The 20,261-nt window shown below is 37.8% G+C and overlaps 1 protein-coding gene across 3 annotated transcripts; it reads left to right on the top strand.

Moving 5' to 3' along the window:
- Positions 1–1,089: 1,089 nt before the first annotated feature.
- On the top strand, positions 1,090–20,176 carry LOC112465854 (phosphatidylinositol 3,4,5-trisphosphate 3-phosphatase and dual-specificity protein phosphatase PTEN). Of its 3 annotated transcripts, none has more exons than XM_025033616.1 (9): positions 1,090–1,278; positions 1,405–1,621; positions 1,804–1,933; positions 2,024–2,302; positions 2,400–2,545; positions 2,767–2,930; positions 3,012–3,293; positions 3,597–3,774; positions 16,491–20,176. In XM_025033616.1, exons 1-9 carry the CDS (start codon positions 1,102–1,104, stop codon positions 16,508–16,510), a joined length of 1,593 nt encoding a protein of 530 aa, XP_024889384.1. In that variant the 5' UTR covers positions 1,090–1,101; the 3' UTR covers positions 16,511–20,176. The 3 variants fall into 3 exon arrangements, with proteins under 3 accessions (XP_024889384.1, XP_024889383.1, XP_024889382.1); XM_025033615.1 differs by lacking the exon at positions 16,491–20,176 and adding an exon at positions 9,685–10,222; XM_025033614.1 differs by lacking the exon at positions 16,491–20,176 and having other exon boundaries at positions 3,597–7,132.
- Positions 20,177–20,261: the final 85 nt, after the last annotated feature.

Below are 20,261 nucleotides of genomic sequence, written 5' to 3'. Positions count from 1 at the left end.
ACTCCACGGCTATGAAACCTTCTTCCTCCGTGTCGCCGTCGATCGCGAGAGAAGCGAACGCGCCGCCGCCGCCGCCGAGCGCGCACAAGTGGGAGCGAGAGAGCCGCTTCTCTCTCCTTCGTAGAGTGCGAGCGCGCTTAACCTAAAACCTAAAACCCCTGCCTCGTCGTCCGTCTCGTTACCGTCTTTCTCTTTCTCTCTCCCTCTCTCTCTCTCTTTCTCTCTCTCGCTCTCCTGCGGCTTCTGCGGACCCCGTCGTCGTCCGGCCTGGGGTAAGCGGCACGGTGAAGCGAACGCGGGAGGTGCGACGCGACGTCCTCACGTCCCTCGCATCGCGTCGCATCAAATCGCATCGTGTCCCATCGCATCGCTTTGCATCGCATCGCATCGCATTGATCGGCTCGATCGCGAGCGCGACGGACCCGGGGACGCACCGCCGAGTGTCGCGCATCGTCCTCGTCGCCGTTGCATCGTCTCGCGCGATGCTAACCTGCCGTTCCACCCGCGACTCCAGTGTCCGCGTACGGCGTAAACACGCGCGTATGTAGGTTGACGATACTCTCGACGGACCCGCGAACGACTCGCCCGGTACTCTCCGCGATCCTCCCCGCTTCCGGCTTCGCCGAGTCTTTCACGATCTCCTTCGCGAGACACTCTTTCTTCTCTTTCTCCACCGCCGCTGCTGACTGCCGACGATGACGATTGTGATCTTTGTGTGATTTTTGAAGCAGGAATGCCTGTCTGAACGGACCGGAGAGAAGGAACAAGATGGACAATGCAACGACCAGGAGGCCAGTGTCTTTAATGGCTAGCTGTTGAGTTACGGAGCCTGTGAAAAGAGTGTATGGTGTGCATTCCCTTATATTCCGCGTTGTCTGCCACCGCGACTGCGTGGACAGCTTCTCCTCGAAGACCGTATCCGTCGTTCTCTGTGGAGTTTTGCTGTGTGTGTGTTTTTCCGTGAAATCGCGCCGGACTTGGTGATGGTGATAATAATATGTCATCATAAAATGGTCCGTGTCCGATCAAGAACCAGTGCCGAGCTTCACGGTGGAGAAATAGGACATGCTCGATGAAAAAAATGCCTAAGTAGAGGAACACATGTTCTGGGAATTGATGGGTATATGCTTTTCCTGCAGGAGACCCACCAGCGGCAGGTTGAACAGTAAAATATCTGAGCATATCTCGGCCTCCGTAACCCCTCTCCATGTTTGTCTGGAGGAACAAAGAAGACCAGAACTGGGCTCATGTGACGCCTCACAAGCTCACAAGCCTCAGGTGAGCTTGCGTTTATATTTTAATTTGTCAAACTCTCAGAGAAGAAGGAGAGAGAGCGTGCTATTGAGATAAATTGTGACAATTAAATTTGTGACAATGTTTTCTTATTTGTAATCTTGGTAACAGGTTAAAAGGACCTTTGAGAGTCAGAAGGCAGAAGAAGAGATTCCCGAGGAGGTGGCGGAAGGTGATTCGATCGAAATCGAGACAGGAGAGTTAAGACAAAGCCAGCCGAGTATGGCCAATACTATCAGCAACATGAAGATGACTAATCCCATAAAGGGACTCGTTAGCAAACGCCGCAAACGTTTCACGGAGGACGGTTTTAATCTTGATCTCACATGTATCCTTGCCTAATTGTTTTACATACACACACGAACATGTAGAAATAACTAGATATTAGAATACTATGCGTTCTGCATATTTTATATTTACACTAACAATGTAAGTACTAATATAGATTTTAATATGAATCAACTGTTGGATGATGCTGGATAAATTTTCTTAACTATTGTGACGTTATAGATATAAAAGCGAATTTAATAGCGATGGGTTTTCCTGCTGAGAAGCTGGAGGGAGTGTATAGAAATCATATTGATGACGTTGTTAAGCTGCTGGAATCGAAACATAAAGATCATTATAAGATTTATAATCTGTAAGTTCTTTGGAAAGACTTAACTGATGTCTCTTAAAATGTCTCTTTCACCACAAATGTCTTTAATACAACGTTACACTAATGTTTCAGGTGTTCCGAGAGATCGTATGATTGCAAAAAGTTCAAGCAGAGAGTGGCTACTTACGCGTTCGATGATCATAATCCACCAAAGCTGGAACAGATTAAACCTTTCTGCGAGGACGTGCAGTCGTGGCTATCCCAAGATAAGGACAACGTAGCCGCAGTTCATTGCAAGGCGGGCAAAGGTCGAACGGGTGTAATGGTGTGCTGTTATCTACTTCACAGCAAACAGTTTCCCACTGCCACGGAAGCCCTTAATTATTATGGAACTAAACGGACTCACGATAGGTAAATAGATACTACAAGACACTTTTGAGGATTTAGCATGTAGTGATGGCTCGATGATCGAGAATTATCTTGCTTATTCGGTTTTATTGTGATCCAGGAAAGGCGTAACGATACCATCGCAGAGAAGATATGTAGATTATTATGCTACCCTCCTCCAAGAGGGTCTCAGTTATGAACCAGTGACATTATTATTGCGTAAGATACAACTGGATCCGGCCCCTATTTTCAACGGAGGCCAAGGCTGTAAGTAATTTTTATAAAAGTTATACGAATTATTATCGTTAACAATCGATACTTATATCATTTTATTAATTTTGATTTATGCAAGAAATAAAAACGTCTTTTTTGGCTCCATAATATCTTTCCCCGTGACTTTTATAATATATATACTTGTGTGTTATTATAATTTCTGATCGTATTGCAGCTCATGTAAAGTATGTTATCTCTGTACATTGTGTTTCTAGGCTTGCATTTTGTAATCTCGGAATCAAACAAAAGGATATTTTCTGATGATTACGAGGTTCGGAAAGGTACATCTTCTATTTGTATCCCATTGCAACACACTGTCGCTCTGACGGGAGATATACGGGTGGAGTTCTACAACTACAGGCCAAAAATGAAACGAAAGGTACATATCTTTACAATATTTGTATGTATCAATTTATTTGGCGTGATAGATTAACGAACTGTGTTTTACTGTACTTCCCAGGAGAAAATGTTTCATTTTTGGTTCAACACATTTTTCGTCCGTGAGAAAGCGAATTCCGAGTGCGACAATGGCGAATTACACGTTGAAAGATCGGCGAGGGCATTTAGCTGCGACGGCACAGCAATGGAATTACCGATGGTTATGTCGCACGTGAAACCTAGAACTGGATCGTTGGCCAGTCTCGGTCCTATGCCGCCCACTCTCATTTTACGGATAGACAAGTCAGGATTGGACAATGCACACAAGGATAAAAATCACAAGCTATACAGTCCGGATTTTAAAGTTAGTTTGTCTCGTGTTTGCAAAATATAATTTAAAAAAAATGATAGAAGTTTAGCAAATGTAGAATGTATGCATGTCTTGTACAACATTCAGCATTGGGTATTTTGCTCATTACAATTAGAATCAGAATTCTGAAAACAAATGTATACGGTGTCTCAATTTCAAGTATTTAGCATTAGATACCTTGTTAGTCAAATTTGGAATAAAAGCAATTAAATATTACAATCTATTTAAGTTAGAATAGTGAGATCTTATCAAGCGCAAGATATGAACATTCGATTATTCGCGGTCTTTTAATTGCAGGTGAGTCTATTTATGCATAGCGTGGGCGGGAACATATCTCCAGCTGTGCCAGCGACGACGAACAGAGGTGGCGACGGTGTGCAGCTGGGGATAGGCGGGCAGGAAACGCCGAGCGAGTCGAGCGAAGCGGACAGCAGCGAGTGCGACACCACCGGCGACGAGGACGGTTGGGAATCCGGTGAGTCTTCTGCATCCCTGGTGGTGAACCACCAACACCACCCTCTTACACACAGCAGTAGCCGTACACACGTTAGCAGTCTTCGTCCGCGATGCAATCTCAAGGAGACCGCCAAGGGTCTGCTGTCGCGCGGCGACAAAAACCGGAACAGTAACAGGCAGAGCGTCGCCGATGCAAGCGCGAAACGTTCCTCCGCTCCGTTCACTTTCGACACGTAGTAGCTTAACGAACGCTTTCGGTACTTAAGAACGGTCGGCGGTGCTTCGCATCGTAACGCATTTCGCGCTTTCACGAAGATCGCGCGTTTCGCGAAGTCGCGACATGCGCGTCCTGCTTTTCTTCTGTTTTTTCCCCCCTTTGCAGACGCGCATAGGACAGCTTAGTACGCGCAAAACTGATGACTAGAATCCGAAGAAATCCGTTGTACGACATTTTTGCGACCTCCGCTCGTTACGTTACTCTTTCTCTTTTTGCACGATCGTTCCGTTTTTCATTCTTTCTTTCTTTCTCTTCCCCCCACTCTCTCTCTCTCTCACTTAGTACTTTTTCTTTGTTATGTCGTGGGACCATGAGCTTTATTTTTTTTCGTATTGACGATTTATATCTTACCGATTATGGTACTAATAACTGTTGGTCGATTTTTCACGTATAATGCTCGATAACGAGATTGTTACCGTGAATGTGCACCAATTAAGAGTTTCGAGTAAATCGTTTGAGTATAAATTGATTGGTTTGCCACGTAGTAGCAGAGAAGTAGCACCGGTGTAATGTGATTTTAATAAGGAGATGCACATCTGAACGTTTACGACCTTTAGCCCAACCCTCGTTACTACGACATGATAAAATTCTAACGCGACCTGTAAAGAAGGATGCATATTTTGCTCCCGCTACGATTCGTGTCATGTTTTCCGAAGTTTTTCGTGTTGTTGAAACGATTGCAAATGGGATGGGCATTTATCTGTTAAAAGACTTTTAAAATAGCCGAGGACAATTACCATGAGTAAAGAAAACCGAAGTGAATTGATAAACAGTGATTTGTAATTCAAATATCGATAGGTGGTTTAATAGGAAAAAAAAAACTTATACTGGAAACCGTCGGGGCAGATCTTTCTCTTCCAGTTTTTCTTCTTTCAAACACAGAAATTGCTTTAACTCGCATCTCGAGTACAAAAAGGGAGGGAAGAGGAAAATTTATATAGAGTCACGCACAAAATTAAATTTCAATAACATTTTGTAATTTAAAATGTGAAATGTACGCTGTTCAAACGAAGCAGGTTTTATTATTATTATTATTTTTTTTTAACAATCCATATATTTTATCGCGTAAAATCGCGAAACAACGTGGCACTTCTATTGATTTCATTTCCTTTTGTTCTTTTCTTTGAATATTTTTAAATGAGAGCGGAAATACCTGTGTAATCCAACGGATCTAAATCGATGCTATTTTTCTGTTTAGATAAAACTTGAAATTCCAATATTTCTCTTTCGCGGCAAACCGGTTGTAAAAAGGGAAAATTGGAATGAACTTCCATGAGCGCGTTAGAGTCGAATTGCGTAGAGAACAATCGCAAGTTTGCACTAAGCTTAAAACGTGAATCGCGGTATACATAGAAAGATGAAAGGAAGAACACAGAATACGCGCGGTCAGGCTGTGCGGTATCTGAAATTTTTGGATATCTTCTACGAACAATTTTCAGCTCGCGTTTCCGTGCACACCTCATTCGCGCCGATGCACTCTAACTTCGTAAGAATAATGCTCGTTGGCCACACACATATACACACACACACACACACACACATATATATATTCATTTTGTAATTATAGCCACATGATAAACATATACATATACGTGCATCTATATACGCTCGCGCGCGACATATACACACATACATGTGCATGTACATATAGAAATGCATTCATAGATACTATATATGTATATATGAAGAAGAGATACATGCGAAGACGTCGAGAGATTGTTATAGAAAGGTTTACAAATGCAATTACATTTGATCAATGTAATAGAAATACGTCTCGGGTTTATGTGTAGTCTGAAAGCCATGCCACCGAAGTAAATCGTTGTACAATTCCGGAACAATTTATTTGGGGTAATTATAACCGGGATGCAGGGAAACAGAGGGAAGAGAGGCGCGGTGAGAGAACGACGGTAAAATACGGTTTTAAGAAGCGGTATTAAAACTGATATTTTACCGAGAGAGTTTCCGGAATTTTTCTTTCGACACACGGGCTCGGGCGTACGCGAGGAAACCTTCGTTTTATCCGTTTGTCGTGGAAGTACAAATACGTAGAAATCAGCCTTTGTATACGTCGTGGGATTTAAAATAAGCCGCGGGTACTGCTGATTACTAGATAATGATTTTTGTACTCGGTTCGTAATAATGACTCTCTCAAACGAGAACGGACTTTGGATGAGGGAGGAAAATACGGGAATGCAGGCGGCGGCGTGGGGGAATAGAAGAGAAAAAGGAAAATCTGAGTGTAGATTTAAAATCGCGATTGCTTGTCGGTTATTGCTCTTAGAAAGAGAGAGAGGGAGAGAGAGAGAGTTACGCGATCTTAGATTAAGACGTAACTATTGTTGCGTAAAAAAAAAATATATATATATATATATATATAAAATATAAAGAAACATAAATTATTAGACGGTGAATACACACACACACACACACACTTACACAAAACACACAACTGGCTTCGGGATCGAACGTGTAGTTATTACGTATAATTAACTATCAAGATCTACGATTCTTCTTTCATTAACTAGGCGAAATTATTATAGATATCGGTAATCGTAATTCGATTAGCGCGGTAACACGCTAAGTATTACGAACTATTCGTTCTTCTTTGTACAAGGCTAGACTTGTGATACGGTAAAGTAACCGCGCGTTTTACTTTTCGCACGGAGTCGGATTTTGACGACACTTGGAATATATATCTTATCTTATTATAAGTCTCAAAGGAAAAGAAAGAAAAAAAGGTGGGAAATGAAGAAAAGAGTGAGAAGGGTTTAACACGGTTCTTTCACGATTTTAATAAAGCGATTATTTCGAACGGTTATTATAGTAAAAATGGGACGCGCTCCATACGTTCCGCCGTGTCTCTGAATGTGTAGGAAACATAATTATATATTTATTACATAATATTACGTATAAAATTGTTAGTTTATTAAATAAAAGAAAGTAAGATAAATAACAGTAAAGATTTTTTTTACGGGTGTTTCCTTTGCCCGTGCTCGTGAAAAATAGGTGAATTAGTTTGTCAAACGGCCAGGAAATTCGCGAGGTGTATAATCGCGAGTAAATTTTTCGGAGCGGTGTATTTCCTCCCACACCCCCCCGGAAGATAGATTTAAGTGTTCATCGCACAATGTTGTAAATACGTAGTCGATTAATTGTATCAATGTATTTTCGTAAGGACTAATTTTGACAGATTAATTCGGTGTGGCACGAGTTAATTCGATGAGTGTACCAGCCTTGGCAGTTCATTTCTCGGTCTACGGTTTCTTTGATATCATTAATCTGAGGTCGATTTTTCTTCAAAAAAAGAAAATGGATATTTTTTTCGGGAATCAAACTCTAGCGTAAACGAATCGCAAAACTTTATTTATTATTTATTTTTAGCTAGACTTTAACGCAACAAATTCGTAAGTTGGGGACCAGTTATGTGCAAATATATTTAATATTGAAAATTGTGAAAAATTTGCGCGACAAAAATAATTATCTCTCGCTCGTAATCTTGGCTGAGGAAAGAATTGATTTCGAACTGATCGAAGAATCCGTAAACGTTGCCTTTAACCAAGTCTGGAACGCTCTTACGAGTTTCTATAAATGCGGGAAACGAGCTTTGACGAGTCCCTCTTTGATTTCTCTCGACACTTTTGTAGTCGTAGGCATTGAGATTTGTACTTGATGGATTTTCTGAAAAGCATGGATGTCGAATGTATTATGATATTGACGAAGAAGCAATTTATTCTCGTTTTTTCACACCTCCCTTTCGCGATACCTTTCGAACGAATAAACGAATAGCCGAAGCCCCGTTTACGTTTTCTTTCCCCTCCCTCTTTCATCGTATAATTTTTTTTTATATTTTATTTTAAAACCCCATTTCTCTTCTCGTATTCGTTCTTGTTGCATGTAAATAATTTATAGTATACAGTTGCGACTACTTGAAGATATTGTTACAATGTTTGAGACATGTGCAAGATCTGTATAAGCAAGATACGTCTGTTTTAATTGTATAATAATTATTTTGTGATACTATTCGTATACTTATATTATCATTATTAGCCGTATCGTTGTTATATCATTATTATTAGTACTATTAATATGTTAATATATTAGAGAATAGCTACTGCTATTACATACACACACACACACATACACATATATACATACATATACATATACGCATATATGCTATTCTCCAATCAATCACGATTCGCGAGAATGTCTTTACAATTATTACTTAACATAATTGAGATGTTAACGATTTTTCAAAGTACTACTATGTTTACAATGTACTATTATGTTTACGAATGTACTTCTGTAATTCGATACTTTTAAGGATAAGATTTTATATATATATATATATATATATATATATATATATATATAATGCATATATACATTATATACAAATACGTGGTACTATACATTTTGTAATATTTTCTATTTGCAGCGCCTATTTCTGTAGAGAAACATACATGTTACTTTTTTCAATCCTATCTCCAATGTTTTTTCTTTACATTCTCAACCATTCTCTTTTCTCTTTCTCTTTCCTCCCGGAAGGATCGTGTAGCGACATCCGTAATTGCAACAATTATATTCTCAATGCTTGATATCCCCTCACAATCCTTGATGCCCGTTGAGAGGACCGAAGTGTATTATAATGCACATTCGAAGTTATGTTAGATTAATTCCATAAAGGCTTGCGTTTTATCTATTGCACTGAATGTTGTTGTAATCCGCTTTTATATGTAGAAATGTCACATCTCGATCGCAATCCTGAAAGAAGACTGCCGAAGAGAACTCGGTTTTAAAATCTTGGTTACAAAATTTTTATCTTCTAAAGATTGTTATAACTTAGAAAGTTTTATATTTTACATCCATCCATTTATATTTCGATTGAAGAATTTAATTTTATAAGAGATTGCATTGTGCTATTTTGTATAAATTCTTTCTAAATGATCTTTTTTTATGATTAACGCGTCTATATATATATATATATATATATATATATAAATCACGTCACAGGCAGTCTTTTTTCAAGTGCTTTTTACGTGCTCACTTATTCTTATATTGTTTACATATTGCATTAGTTATCATTAGAACACAATCACGACCACATTGTATGAACGATATTATTCTAATATAAAACAGGAAATATTTTGCGATTCAACACTGCACTATTCTCGATTTAATTGCATCGTTATTGCTCTGCATTAATATGTTCACTGCATGCCGTCGGAATGCACATTGTTACAGGTCGTTATCATCAATTTTTTTTCACGTATTATCAGTATCATGTCGCTCTCGATAAATGTTTGTAGGACAAGACAATGTTTCTCGAAGTGAAGGTGAGGGTAGGAGTGACGAGTCAATTTTCCCGAGAGACGGGCGTAATTTTTCTTTGCTAAAAACCGCACGTATAATTCACAGAATTATCGTTCGAGTTTCGGTACTCTCGTACACCTGAGAGACAAAGCTCTCGGGTTTCCAGTAATATAGAATTTCAATGTGTCTCGTTTTCCAAAATGAGCGAAAGAATGATATCAGAGCGGAAGAAGCACTTTTTGCCCTCCACCGTCGTTCTTTATATGTAAAACCGTTTTAAAATAAGCCATTGTAACCATTTGACTGACCGATTGTGTCTCTGTGTCTGTTCACCCTTAGTGGACTTGGACCAGCGCGTCGGCCGGTACCGTCTTCTGTCGGATGGAGGGATGATAGATCTTTTGTGAGCCCATCGCCAATCATCCCTAATCATCCTTCGACTTCATTAATATTTAATAAATTTTCAGGCATACATGCATACGTACATACGTACACACATACACACACACAGAGACACATACATTCACACACGGACGCGGACGTTGTGCTTACGTTACCGCGTCGAAGAAATACTATACGCGTCCACATTTACGTTTAAGCTTTTGTACTTGAGTTAGTATCCTCTTTAAGGCCAGAGAGAACAAGCCAATGTGATTTTTTTCTACATAAAGAAGGAAAAGGAAAAGAGATATATATATATCGAGACTAACTTGCTTTCTTGCCGTTACGATTCGACGATTGACGATGATTTTACACGATGTATACACGCGACAGAGAAACATAGAGATTAGGTTTGCGAATGATTACTGTTACGAATGGATGTGGGAGTGAGAGATAAAAAGAAAGAGAGAGAGAGAGAGAGAGAGAGAGAGAGAGAGAGAGAGAGAGAGAATAAAAGAGAAAATGAGCGAGAGAAAGACCGAGTGATTGGAATGAAAGTATTTATTATCCGTAAGAACCTAATCAAAATTAACATATTCACAGAGTTACTAACAATGTACTGTTTATATTAAGCACATTTTTACTTGGGCTCTTTCTTTTTCTGTGAGCGATACCGTTTGTGGACAACGTTGAGCTCGCTTCACTTTACATGGCACATTATTTTTTTTTATATACGGCAATTGGGCGCATAGACAATTTTTCTCATGTTTGAACGTCATTCTCATTTATCTCGAATATTTCTGGAGAAAGAAGTTTATTGGAGAATATCCTAAAATTACAAAATCTCATACACGTAAGAACAGCCAAGTATTTTTTATACTTATTGTCAGTTTATTTCAAATACTTATCCGAAAAAAATGCGCATAAATATATATAGATTTTTAGTAAGTTTTCGATTAATTTTAATTAACTTCAACTATCTCGAGATATAATTAGATTTATGAATGAATATTTCGAGTAATTAATTTTTCTCGTTATTATTTTATTCTCTGACTAATTCGATTAGAAACTTCTATTTCTATTGGAGTTTCTAACGATGCAGCAGACCCGTCGAATTGTGCCGCAAAATTGTCTAGGCGTGCAAAAGCTTGGGGAATTGGCGAAACTTCTCTAAATGGTTTAATGCTTTAATGCTATATATAAACATGTGAGTTTTACATTTGTCACAAGTGAGCTTGTAAATTCTTGGATGCTAAATTCGTCACGGACACGTGTTTGTAAACACTATTTTCGTCTGAAATGAATGTGAAATGAATGTGAAATGAGAAAGGGTTAAGAGCAGTTGAACTTCCTCTAAGCATTCAAATATTCGAGGAACACCTCGTGAAGCTGTCCCACCTTGCATACCATTTGTCAAACGAAAGCGAAATACAAGAATAGAGAACTTCCAAGCTCAATGTATTATCGATACATACTTTATAATTTATCCCGCACTTTTTTCCGCTTGCGAACCTGTGATTAATGATGGTTTTCCTTAAGAGAAAAAGAAACAAAGAGGACAGGTATATAGCCAAATTTCAAAACGACGACAGATGTAGAAGCATTGTGTCCGTTAGGTAGAGGTCGAAAACAAATGAACGGGCTATATATACATATATGGCGTAGCGCGGAAGTGCATGTTTATATGAACTATTATATATGGACTGAGATGGAAGGAAAGAAAATGAGAAAATAATGCTGTAAAAAAAACGAATATTTTCATAAGAATAAATATCGTAAGTCAATAATAATAACGTCTAGAGAGAATATTGTATGGAATGCAATCGCCATTCGTGATTTCTTCGCTGAAAGAACCGATTCTCACCATATATATAATATATATCCTTGCGAGTCTCTCGCGGTTCGTACATACTTGCAACAATCGGGGCAAGATTCGCAGGGGATTTGTTGCGCTGATAGAGCTCAATATTGACTGGTAACGCGTTTAAGAGATTGAGAATCTTTTTTTGATTTTTTATTAACATCCAGACTCACAGAATGCGCCCAGATTCGTCGCTTCATTTCAAATTGCTCCAGCGAACTCGATCACTTTATTCAGCACATACTTGTATCTTCTCGCGCGACTTTTCCGTTCTTAAGAGAAAGTAAAATGATGTTCCTTTAAAATCAACTCGGAAATAATTTTATCGTAGATTAATTTGTCACAATTCTTGTTTTCTTATTTTGATGTTGATAATTACGATTTTTTTTATATTTATGCTAAACGAGACAGTCTAAATTTGCCAAGGAATTTGTAGCTGGGAGAGATCATGATATTTTTTAGACACCCTGTGTATCTACGAAATTATATAGAAAGGCACGTTGTTTTGCTTGATACCTTTCGACTGTTATACAGATTTTAAAAGTGTTCGATTCTCAAATTCTTCATCTCGTGTGCGATATCATTTCGACATAAATTTACAGCACGATTCGTGCGTGCGCAACAGTGTACAAAAACAAAGCTTCCTCTATGAGGAAGCAAAAGGAAAGGAAAATTATATTCATTACTCTTCAAATATTATTTCCACTTAATATTCAGCACTATTTCAGCATACGAAGTGCTTGATAAATACGTAGATACGTGCAAGGATTTCACCTCGTGGATCCTCCGTTGACGTCCTTGGGCGTATAAATAAGTTTATACAAAGAGCTTACGCCGACTTGACATACTGAATTTCTCTTTCCGGTGCGTCGTCCTTGGTCCGTTGCATTGTCTTGCGTTGCATCGATAGAGCACTTGTATAGTAACGCGCGTGTTAGTTAGGACTATACGTTCTAACACTATGAAACCACACACTGCGAAACCACCTGCCATGTCTCAGAATAAAAGTGTCACTGCACCTCTTTATGAATGCTGACTTTAATAAACTTCTTCTGAGAATTGTATGTGTGTGTGAAGTATGTCTGGCACCTCTCATATATATATATATATATATATATATATATATATATATATATATATATATATATATGTATATGTATGTATGTATGTACGTATGTATATATTGTACACACATCTGTCCAGCTTCGTGGTACACATTTGGAAGCCGCGAGTTGTTGTTGCATAATCTCCGAGAGACACACCGTTCGCGGGCGAACGCAATCGGCAAACGCTCGGCAATGGTTGACTTTTTCGATTAATAAAATGTACAGACGAATCTCGTTACGACCATCGTCAGGGAAGATGTTGTTTAAACGGTAATTCAGTGGAAGTTGTGTTACATAAAGGACATTTTATACTCTTCTTCTTTTGTACATATGCATGCATATTGAAGTGGCGGAGATAACGGAACTAGGTTTTTTATTCTTGATAATCTTGATAATTTGATTTATGACGATTAATCGAGTATTTTCAGAATTTTTGTTACTTCGAATGGTGATCGCGGATATTTTAAAAAGCTAAGACAATCAGTGTTGTCGTGCAGCTTTTGGAAATTCTGTATCTTCAAACATGCTATATTTGTCCTTCTACGTCTGAGCTATGATATTCATTTTGCTTTTAGTGTTGCGCGATGAATATATTGGTCAACGTGATCAATTGATATTTGCGTACAAAAGTTACTAGCTTTTAAAAAGTGTTAATAACCATCACACATAAAAATGTCTGATAAATAATCAGCAAGCTTCCACTGACCTGGATCTTTCGCTAATTAACATAGAAAGTTTTAGGGCTCTCCCTTGAAGCGGCCACTTCCGAAAACGATGACGCCAATGTTCCTACACGTAGAGTAAAACAAAACTGTAAATCAAAAGCTGCGATTTAGCCGAGTTGCGATTCTAACAGGGTGGTCCATCGGAAACGTAATACACGCGTACCTCGGATCTGAAGAAATGTCCAGGACAAAGAATCTTTGTTTGACCGTCTCTCCGGGGTGAAAATTAATTGAAACGTTTGGCAAAGTATATTTTGTCGTGAGTTTTTTTTCTCTTTTATTATCGCCTTATAAACGCCTCTTATAAACAATCTCATTTAAGGAAATATCTATATTTCTTCAAATTGATATTCATTGGTATAATTCAGACGAAAGGATTTCCGAGAGAAATTTTGTCCTCTCGAAACCGCTCGCTTTTGTCCTCGACATGTTCGCGAATGTATTGGAAGTACCTAGATGTAGTTTCTAGGGGACCACTCACCACGCCGATCGATGTATCATTTATTAATCGAAAAACGAGACACATTTTGGACTTGGAGAGGATTCACTTTCGTGCGAAACACGAGGAGGGAGTATAAATGAGAATTGGGACATCCCGTTTGTGCCGTCGATATAGCAAAGCCGACGAGGAGAGAATCAACGAAGCCGTTCTTTCGACACGACAAACAAATTCGTTGTACAAAAGTTGCGTGTGAGAAAAAAAGATGAGAAATGGGCGTTCCGATTACTTTGCTATTATATGCCTGCGTACCAGTGATTGTTGCGTTTAAGTGACTTTAATGAGCGAACTCGGTACTCTCGTGGAAAGCGAGAAAAATCCCGAAACGGGTTTCCCCCCTATCGACGATCAGTGTACACGTGTCAGCTGCGAATAAAGCTCGCGATAAAAGCGACGCGAGAACCTTGTTTTTAACACTGGCGAACAATTTAAGGCGAATGATTAAAACAGCATATATATGGATTTTATACGCGGTCGCGTGTTAACGATCGATTTCTGTTATTTCTACTGTTGCGCGTGGAATTTATGGTGATTATCATAAAGTTTGTCACTGTCGATCCACGATCTACATTAAAAGGCGTTTGGGCGGTCCAGAAAAAGGGTGACGGCAGTGTATAATATATTTTTGAGCAAATCAAGAACTTATTTTTGCTTAAAGCAAATTCGACCGAAGATTTTTTTTTTGCTGTTTGCGATGCAAATAACCGTATGACAATTCTATGAACAGAATTCCATAAGATAAAAGATCTTGCTATCCTACTTCAATTTTTGATTAAAACTAATATATGCGCCATGGTACATATTTAAAAAAAATATATATATAAAAGATATGAATTAACGTTATATTACGAATTTTTGAATATTGTTTTGATATTATTTGTTATTTATTTTTTATGAGACACAATCTATTGTGTTTATCCACATTTGAATTAAAAAAGTCGCGCTCTTTTCTGAGAACACATCCTTTTTCTTAATCTCCAATTTTTCTGGATTGCCTCTGTATAAACATTCACAAACACGACGGACGAAAGATCCTTCTCGTACATTTTGTTACACGAACGCGTCTACTTCGACACTCGGTCGTTCTACATCTTACGCGATAAACGTATTTTTGTACTTTCTCCTTATTGTTAAATTGGATGCAGGTATATGTATGCCCGCGTACCTCTCGATGCGTATAAAATATATAGGATCTCATATTATATTATATACGAATATTAATTAACGATTATACGCGTGAATTACCCCGTCACTTATCATTTAGAACGAAACAAAATAATATGGATTAGAGATCGATTTAGAGCGCGCGGAGCGATCCGATAATAAAGTACGTTTACTTCGCCGATTTTTTATATCGCGCACCAATCGGTGTCGACGACGAGAGTAAAATTTTGTCATAAAATTGTGAATATATACATACGTTAGTTACTGACAAATAAAAGTTACACGATGCAGTTTGTGTAAGAATATCCCTGTTCGTGTTCTTTCGAACGAGCCGCATCTCTCTCTCCTCCGACTTAATTTTCTCCGACAAGTATAGATATTGTATGATACATGACGAGAGAAATACTTGTAAACGAAAAAAAAAAAAAACTGCAAATTTATACCGTTGATCATTTCCAGAATTTATAAAGATATTAAAGCGCGCACAAAACTCTTAGAGTTTTATATTTTATCATGTTTACGGATATGTCTGTCTGCGTCTATATAAGCCTGTCCTTTGTCCGAGAAAAAAAAAAACATGTTCGATATAAACTTGTATTAATATTCCTGCCTTAACAAACCCCATTGCGAACCGCAAGCATTGACGCTAATATCTATTAGTTGTCGGATCAAACTCTGCAATAAATGTAATAAAGGCATATGATTAAATCTCTTATCATTATTGCGAAATAAAACAATATGTATAATTCACTCTGGAGCGTGTCTCTCGAACTTACGAATCTAAAAGTAATGTATGAGCAATGTATGTATTGATCTTATACGTTTTCTTTTCGCAATCAGGTCCGTTGCGTTCGTCAGGGTAAGTTCAAGAGCAATAAAGAAATCTTGTCGAAAAGTTCATATTTTATGCAAATAAAATGCAGCGTAATGAAATTTATTTTCTTTTGCGTCATTTTCCCCGAACTCGGCGCATTTTACTCTTTTTCTTATTCACAGAATAATTCTGATTCTCGCCTATTTTTACATAAAAATTATCGAAACAAGTATTCTCATCTAACAGGGCATTATTGCATTTTAAATATCCTTTAAGCGAGAAAAAGCGTGAGGGAAATTTGGAAAAATGCGTCGAGATCTGAGGAGAACGGAAAGAATAATGTGAGCTTCATATCTTTTTACATCTCCGAACGTAAACGTGCGTGTAAAGAGGTCCGTTTGTCTTTTCTCTCTCTCTCTCTCTCTCTTTTTTTCGCTTATCCTCGCTTCTTCATATAAACGGCATTTTTTTTCGCACAGTCCCACCTCCCCGCCCAAATGTCCCGCCCGTATAGCTGTTGGTTGACCCAGAAATTTGCGATATCTCGCCTCGACATCGCGCCTTTCTCCACGACTGACGATAGGTCTGCTTGCAGGGGAATCGACATATTTGTGACTGTTGAGACTTGACTGATGATGATGATGGCGGGGCCGATCGGGGCTAAACCCTGTGTGACGATCAACCTTCTGACCGCTGAAAACCTCCGCACCGCTTGATTACCGAAATCGAATTGTGTGTGCGAATAGATGAAAACGACCACCATCGCCATCCCCGTGTCTGCCACACCACGCATGCATACACACCCTGCCCGCCATCCCCCGCCCCGCAAAAAAAAATAAACTCTTCTTGGTACACACACGCTGATGCTTCACGAAAGAAAAGAGGTTTACGTTATCATTTAGAGTTAATTAATTTAACGTATTGCCGTGTGCCGCATCGTGATCAGTACGCGGCTTTTATATGAAAGAAATAAAGCGCCAGTTTACTTTTAATCCCCAATATTTGTATCAATCGCGACGATCTGTTAGATAGCGAAACAATTGATTTTGTATAAACGCAAATGTATTTATGAATTAATGTATCATCCGAGTCGCGACGGGGTATTATTCGAATCGAAGTCGAACCTCGGATTGTCACCCAGTGGTTGTTGCGTTAAGTAGATTAATCCTTGTCTTGGCAGCGCCAAGCGGATAGAGACGCTTTTACGAAAATTAGAGAAATCTTCTGGAAAAGTTTTTATTGTCGTGAAAAAAAATTAAGATGAAGTAATAAGACAAATATTGCGGAAAAATTTTTTAAAGGAGCTTTTAGGACCGCGTTTTGAATTTGCTGCACGGAGAGGCGCTTGGTTTCTTCTGTGTAAAAGCTGTTTGCATTAGTGCTGGCTCTAGAGGATCTTCTTATATATATTTAAAACAAAAAACGAATATTCGGCAAACGTTTTCGTTTCAGTCTCGCGTGTCAGAAACGCGTTTCGCTGTCGGAAATGGATCGATTTCGCATACAAGTCGAGTGAGTCCCCGGGTATGAAGTACTCCTCGAGTACGAAGAATCCCTAAAATACGCGCTGTCGCGCGTAACGCGCATAAATGAAGTGTAAAATCGAGTTTATCCTTTTTTTTTTTTAATTTATTTATTCATTCTCCGAGGAGAGCAGTAACGATATTCGTGTCTTGCGCGAATAACTTATTTATTATCTTTCCCCGACGTGTTTTATTCGTTATATAATATACGTACGCAAGCGTTTCTTTTCTTTTCTGGTGTCTCTTCGACGTGATGGACGATTCATTTCGACGACGTAGATATCCGATTTGTTGCAACATTGTGTATTCGCGCGCTGATATTATTATTACTTTAAGTTCGCCTATATTTTGTTTTTTTCGTTTTCTCGAAACGAAATTCGTCGGTTTAATTTATACGATTACTTCCGTTCTTTTTTTTTTTTTTATAAAGCAGGATATCTATTATTAATATGAAATATCAACAATTGTTCGTTAAAAATGCACGCTACAATTAATTCGTATAATAATTGTGTATAGTGGTCATCTATTATTAATTTAATCGCGTTAAAATGATGAGAAAGTGAGAGAAGAAAACATGATGACTGATTGTTGACGTATATGCAATTGGTGTTCAGTATCGAAATACAATTGTTTCTGTGGAAAAATAGACTTTGTTATCTATTATTATTATTATTATTATTATTATTATTATTATTATTAATTGGATCGTTTATGTATTTTATTTATGATCATGTTGTACCAGGGTTTTTAATACTCTATTCCGATCTTTTTGTATTATTATGCCATTGTTTAGGAGGAAGATTGACGTCGAGAAAGTTAGAGATATAGCGTTGCATTTAAGAAGGCGTTACGAGAGAATAGGTACGTAAGATCCATCATAGCTGAAATTACAATTAGACGATTTTTACGTTAGATCGATAAGTATAGCAATAAACAAGTGAACGCGTCGTTTGATTTATTTCTGCGCGTTTAGTATTATAATTAAACAAACAAAAAAAAAATAGAAAAAAATGAAAAGAAAAAGAAAAAACCAATACCTTTTCTGTTGTAATAGAGAATAAATCGATATCTCTCGCATGTATTCCGCAATAGGAGCTTAAGTTTTGTCGCTAACGTATACGAGTATATCGTGACCTGGGCACGCAGATACGATCTTTGTGGCATCATTAATAGAGTCCGCTTTTTTACAAATTACAAAACGAAGTATATGTATATTCGCTAGCCTAATCGCTATACATGCGTCCACGCAAAAAAAAAGGCATTCGAACGGACTTTGCGGAATTTTGCCTTTTCAGACAGAATTTCATTTCACTTACCGGAAGCTTTACTGGGACCAATAAAACTACCTTGTAAGTTTGCGTATTTCTTTCTTCTTTGCTGGCGATCTTAATTTTAAGAGCTCTATATATTTATGGTATATATTATAAATTAATTACTCGACTCAGCCTATAGAGTACAAAATACGTGACTTGATCTCAGATTTAAATAGAAAATTAATTACCTTTTCTCTGCCTTTCTGAATGAGCGCGGCGATAATTTTTTTGAACGGCTATATCATTGAGAGTATACGTTTAAGGAATCATGTTAACAAAGGACAGGTTTTACATTAAAACAACAAAAAAGTTAGAAGCCTCTAAATTTATCGCACATCGATCTATCTATCAATCGCATTGATTTTCTCGTCAAATATACGCGATAGTGACGTCTAAAAAATTCCGTCATCATTTGTGAGTAGCATGATGATTCGTACTTTTGGAATAAATCCAATATTAAATGATATATGTCTTATACGGAAACGGGAAAACATTTATTTTACCCGAACTACGACAGAAGAATTTTAAACAGATTTAAAAAAAAACATGAGAGGAGAAAGCCTTCGGAAGTATGCCATAGTAATTACGAACGTCATAATAGTATTCGTTTTTTTTTGTTTAGAACTTTTCTATTTTTGTAACTGTTTGCGTAACTCGGTGATATTCTGAACGACTGACGAGGAGCGCGCGCCTTTCTTTATTCTCTCGAGAACGAATTCTTCGCTATTATTTAATTCATTAATTTATCTTAGATGAAAGACCCGATTACAATTTTTCGCTTCCGCAACCCAACAACGAAATATATGTGTTTTATTTTTATATATAAATATATATGTATATTCGTTTTGTTCCTAGTGCGATTTATAACGCAGTTAGATGTGGTCTAGTTGAAAATTCGTCGAATTTGGATTTTACACGATCATTTTAGCGTCTTATTTTAACAGCCCCCTTCCTCCTCCCTTAAGTTGCGACTCTGGCAGTCCGATTTATCGTTAATGATTTAAAGATAGAGGCAATATACTATATACTATCCGCAGATAGTTAAGTTACATGTAATAATGCGTTCAAATGACAAATTGCGTTTTTTACAATGTACCTTGCAATAACAATAAGTTTGATATTAAAACAACATGCTTTATCCTTTTTTTTATCCCACTCCTCGTACATCAAGAACCTGTACGAATCCTGATAGAACATCCTGATTTTATTTCAGTTATGCAATTTTACACTATTTTTCAACGTGATAGACTTTTAAAATTAAATTTAAAATTTTATGATGAATGAAATATTTAAAATATAAATACAGAAAGCTGCGTGTGTGAATGATTTTCAATAGATTATAAAAATCTTATCTTTTAGGCGAAAAATCAATATTTGATGTTGAAAATAAGCAAGCTCAATAATTATTCTATCGAGTTTATATGGTAAATAGATTAATTTCTAGAATGTAGGAAGAATGTGGAAGAATGTTGTTAAAGAATGAAATATTCCGCGGAGCAAGAGAGAAAGAACACATCTCGTGCATGCCTT

Source organism: Temnothorax curvispinosus, unplaced genomic scaffold (assembly GCF_003070985.1).
Source record: "Temnothorax curvispinosus isolate PA1 unplaced genomic scaffold, ASM307098v1 QBEX01015564.1, whole genome shotgun sequence".
In the NCBI taxonomy this organism is placed as follows: domain Eukaryota; kingdom Metazoa; phylum Arthropoda; class Insecta; order Hymenoptera; family Formicidae; genus Temnothorax; species Temnothorax curvispinosus.
This window is presented reverse-complemented; position numbering and strand designations above follow the sequence as displayed.

What these genes read in the sequence shown, in the direction of transcription:
- LOC112465854 (XM_025033614.1), top strand. Translation starts at nt 1,102, where the DNA reads ATGTTCTGGGAATTGATGGGTATATGCTTTTCCTGCAGGAGACCCACC. An exon ending in CATTATAAGATTTATAATCT is followed by an intron (nt 1,934 to 2,023) that starts GTAAGTTCTTTG and finishes CTAATGTTTCAG; the next exon opens with GTGTTCCGAGAGATCGTATG. An exon ending in ACTAAACGGACTCACGATAG is followed by an intron (nt 2,303 to 2,399) that starts GTAAATAGATAC and finishes ATTGTGATCCAG; the next exon opens with GAAAGGCGTAACGATACCAT.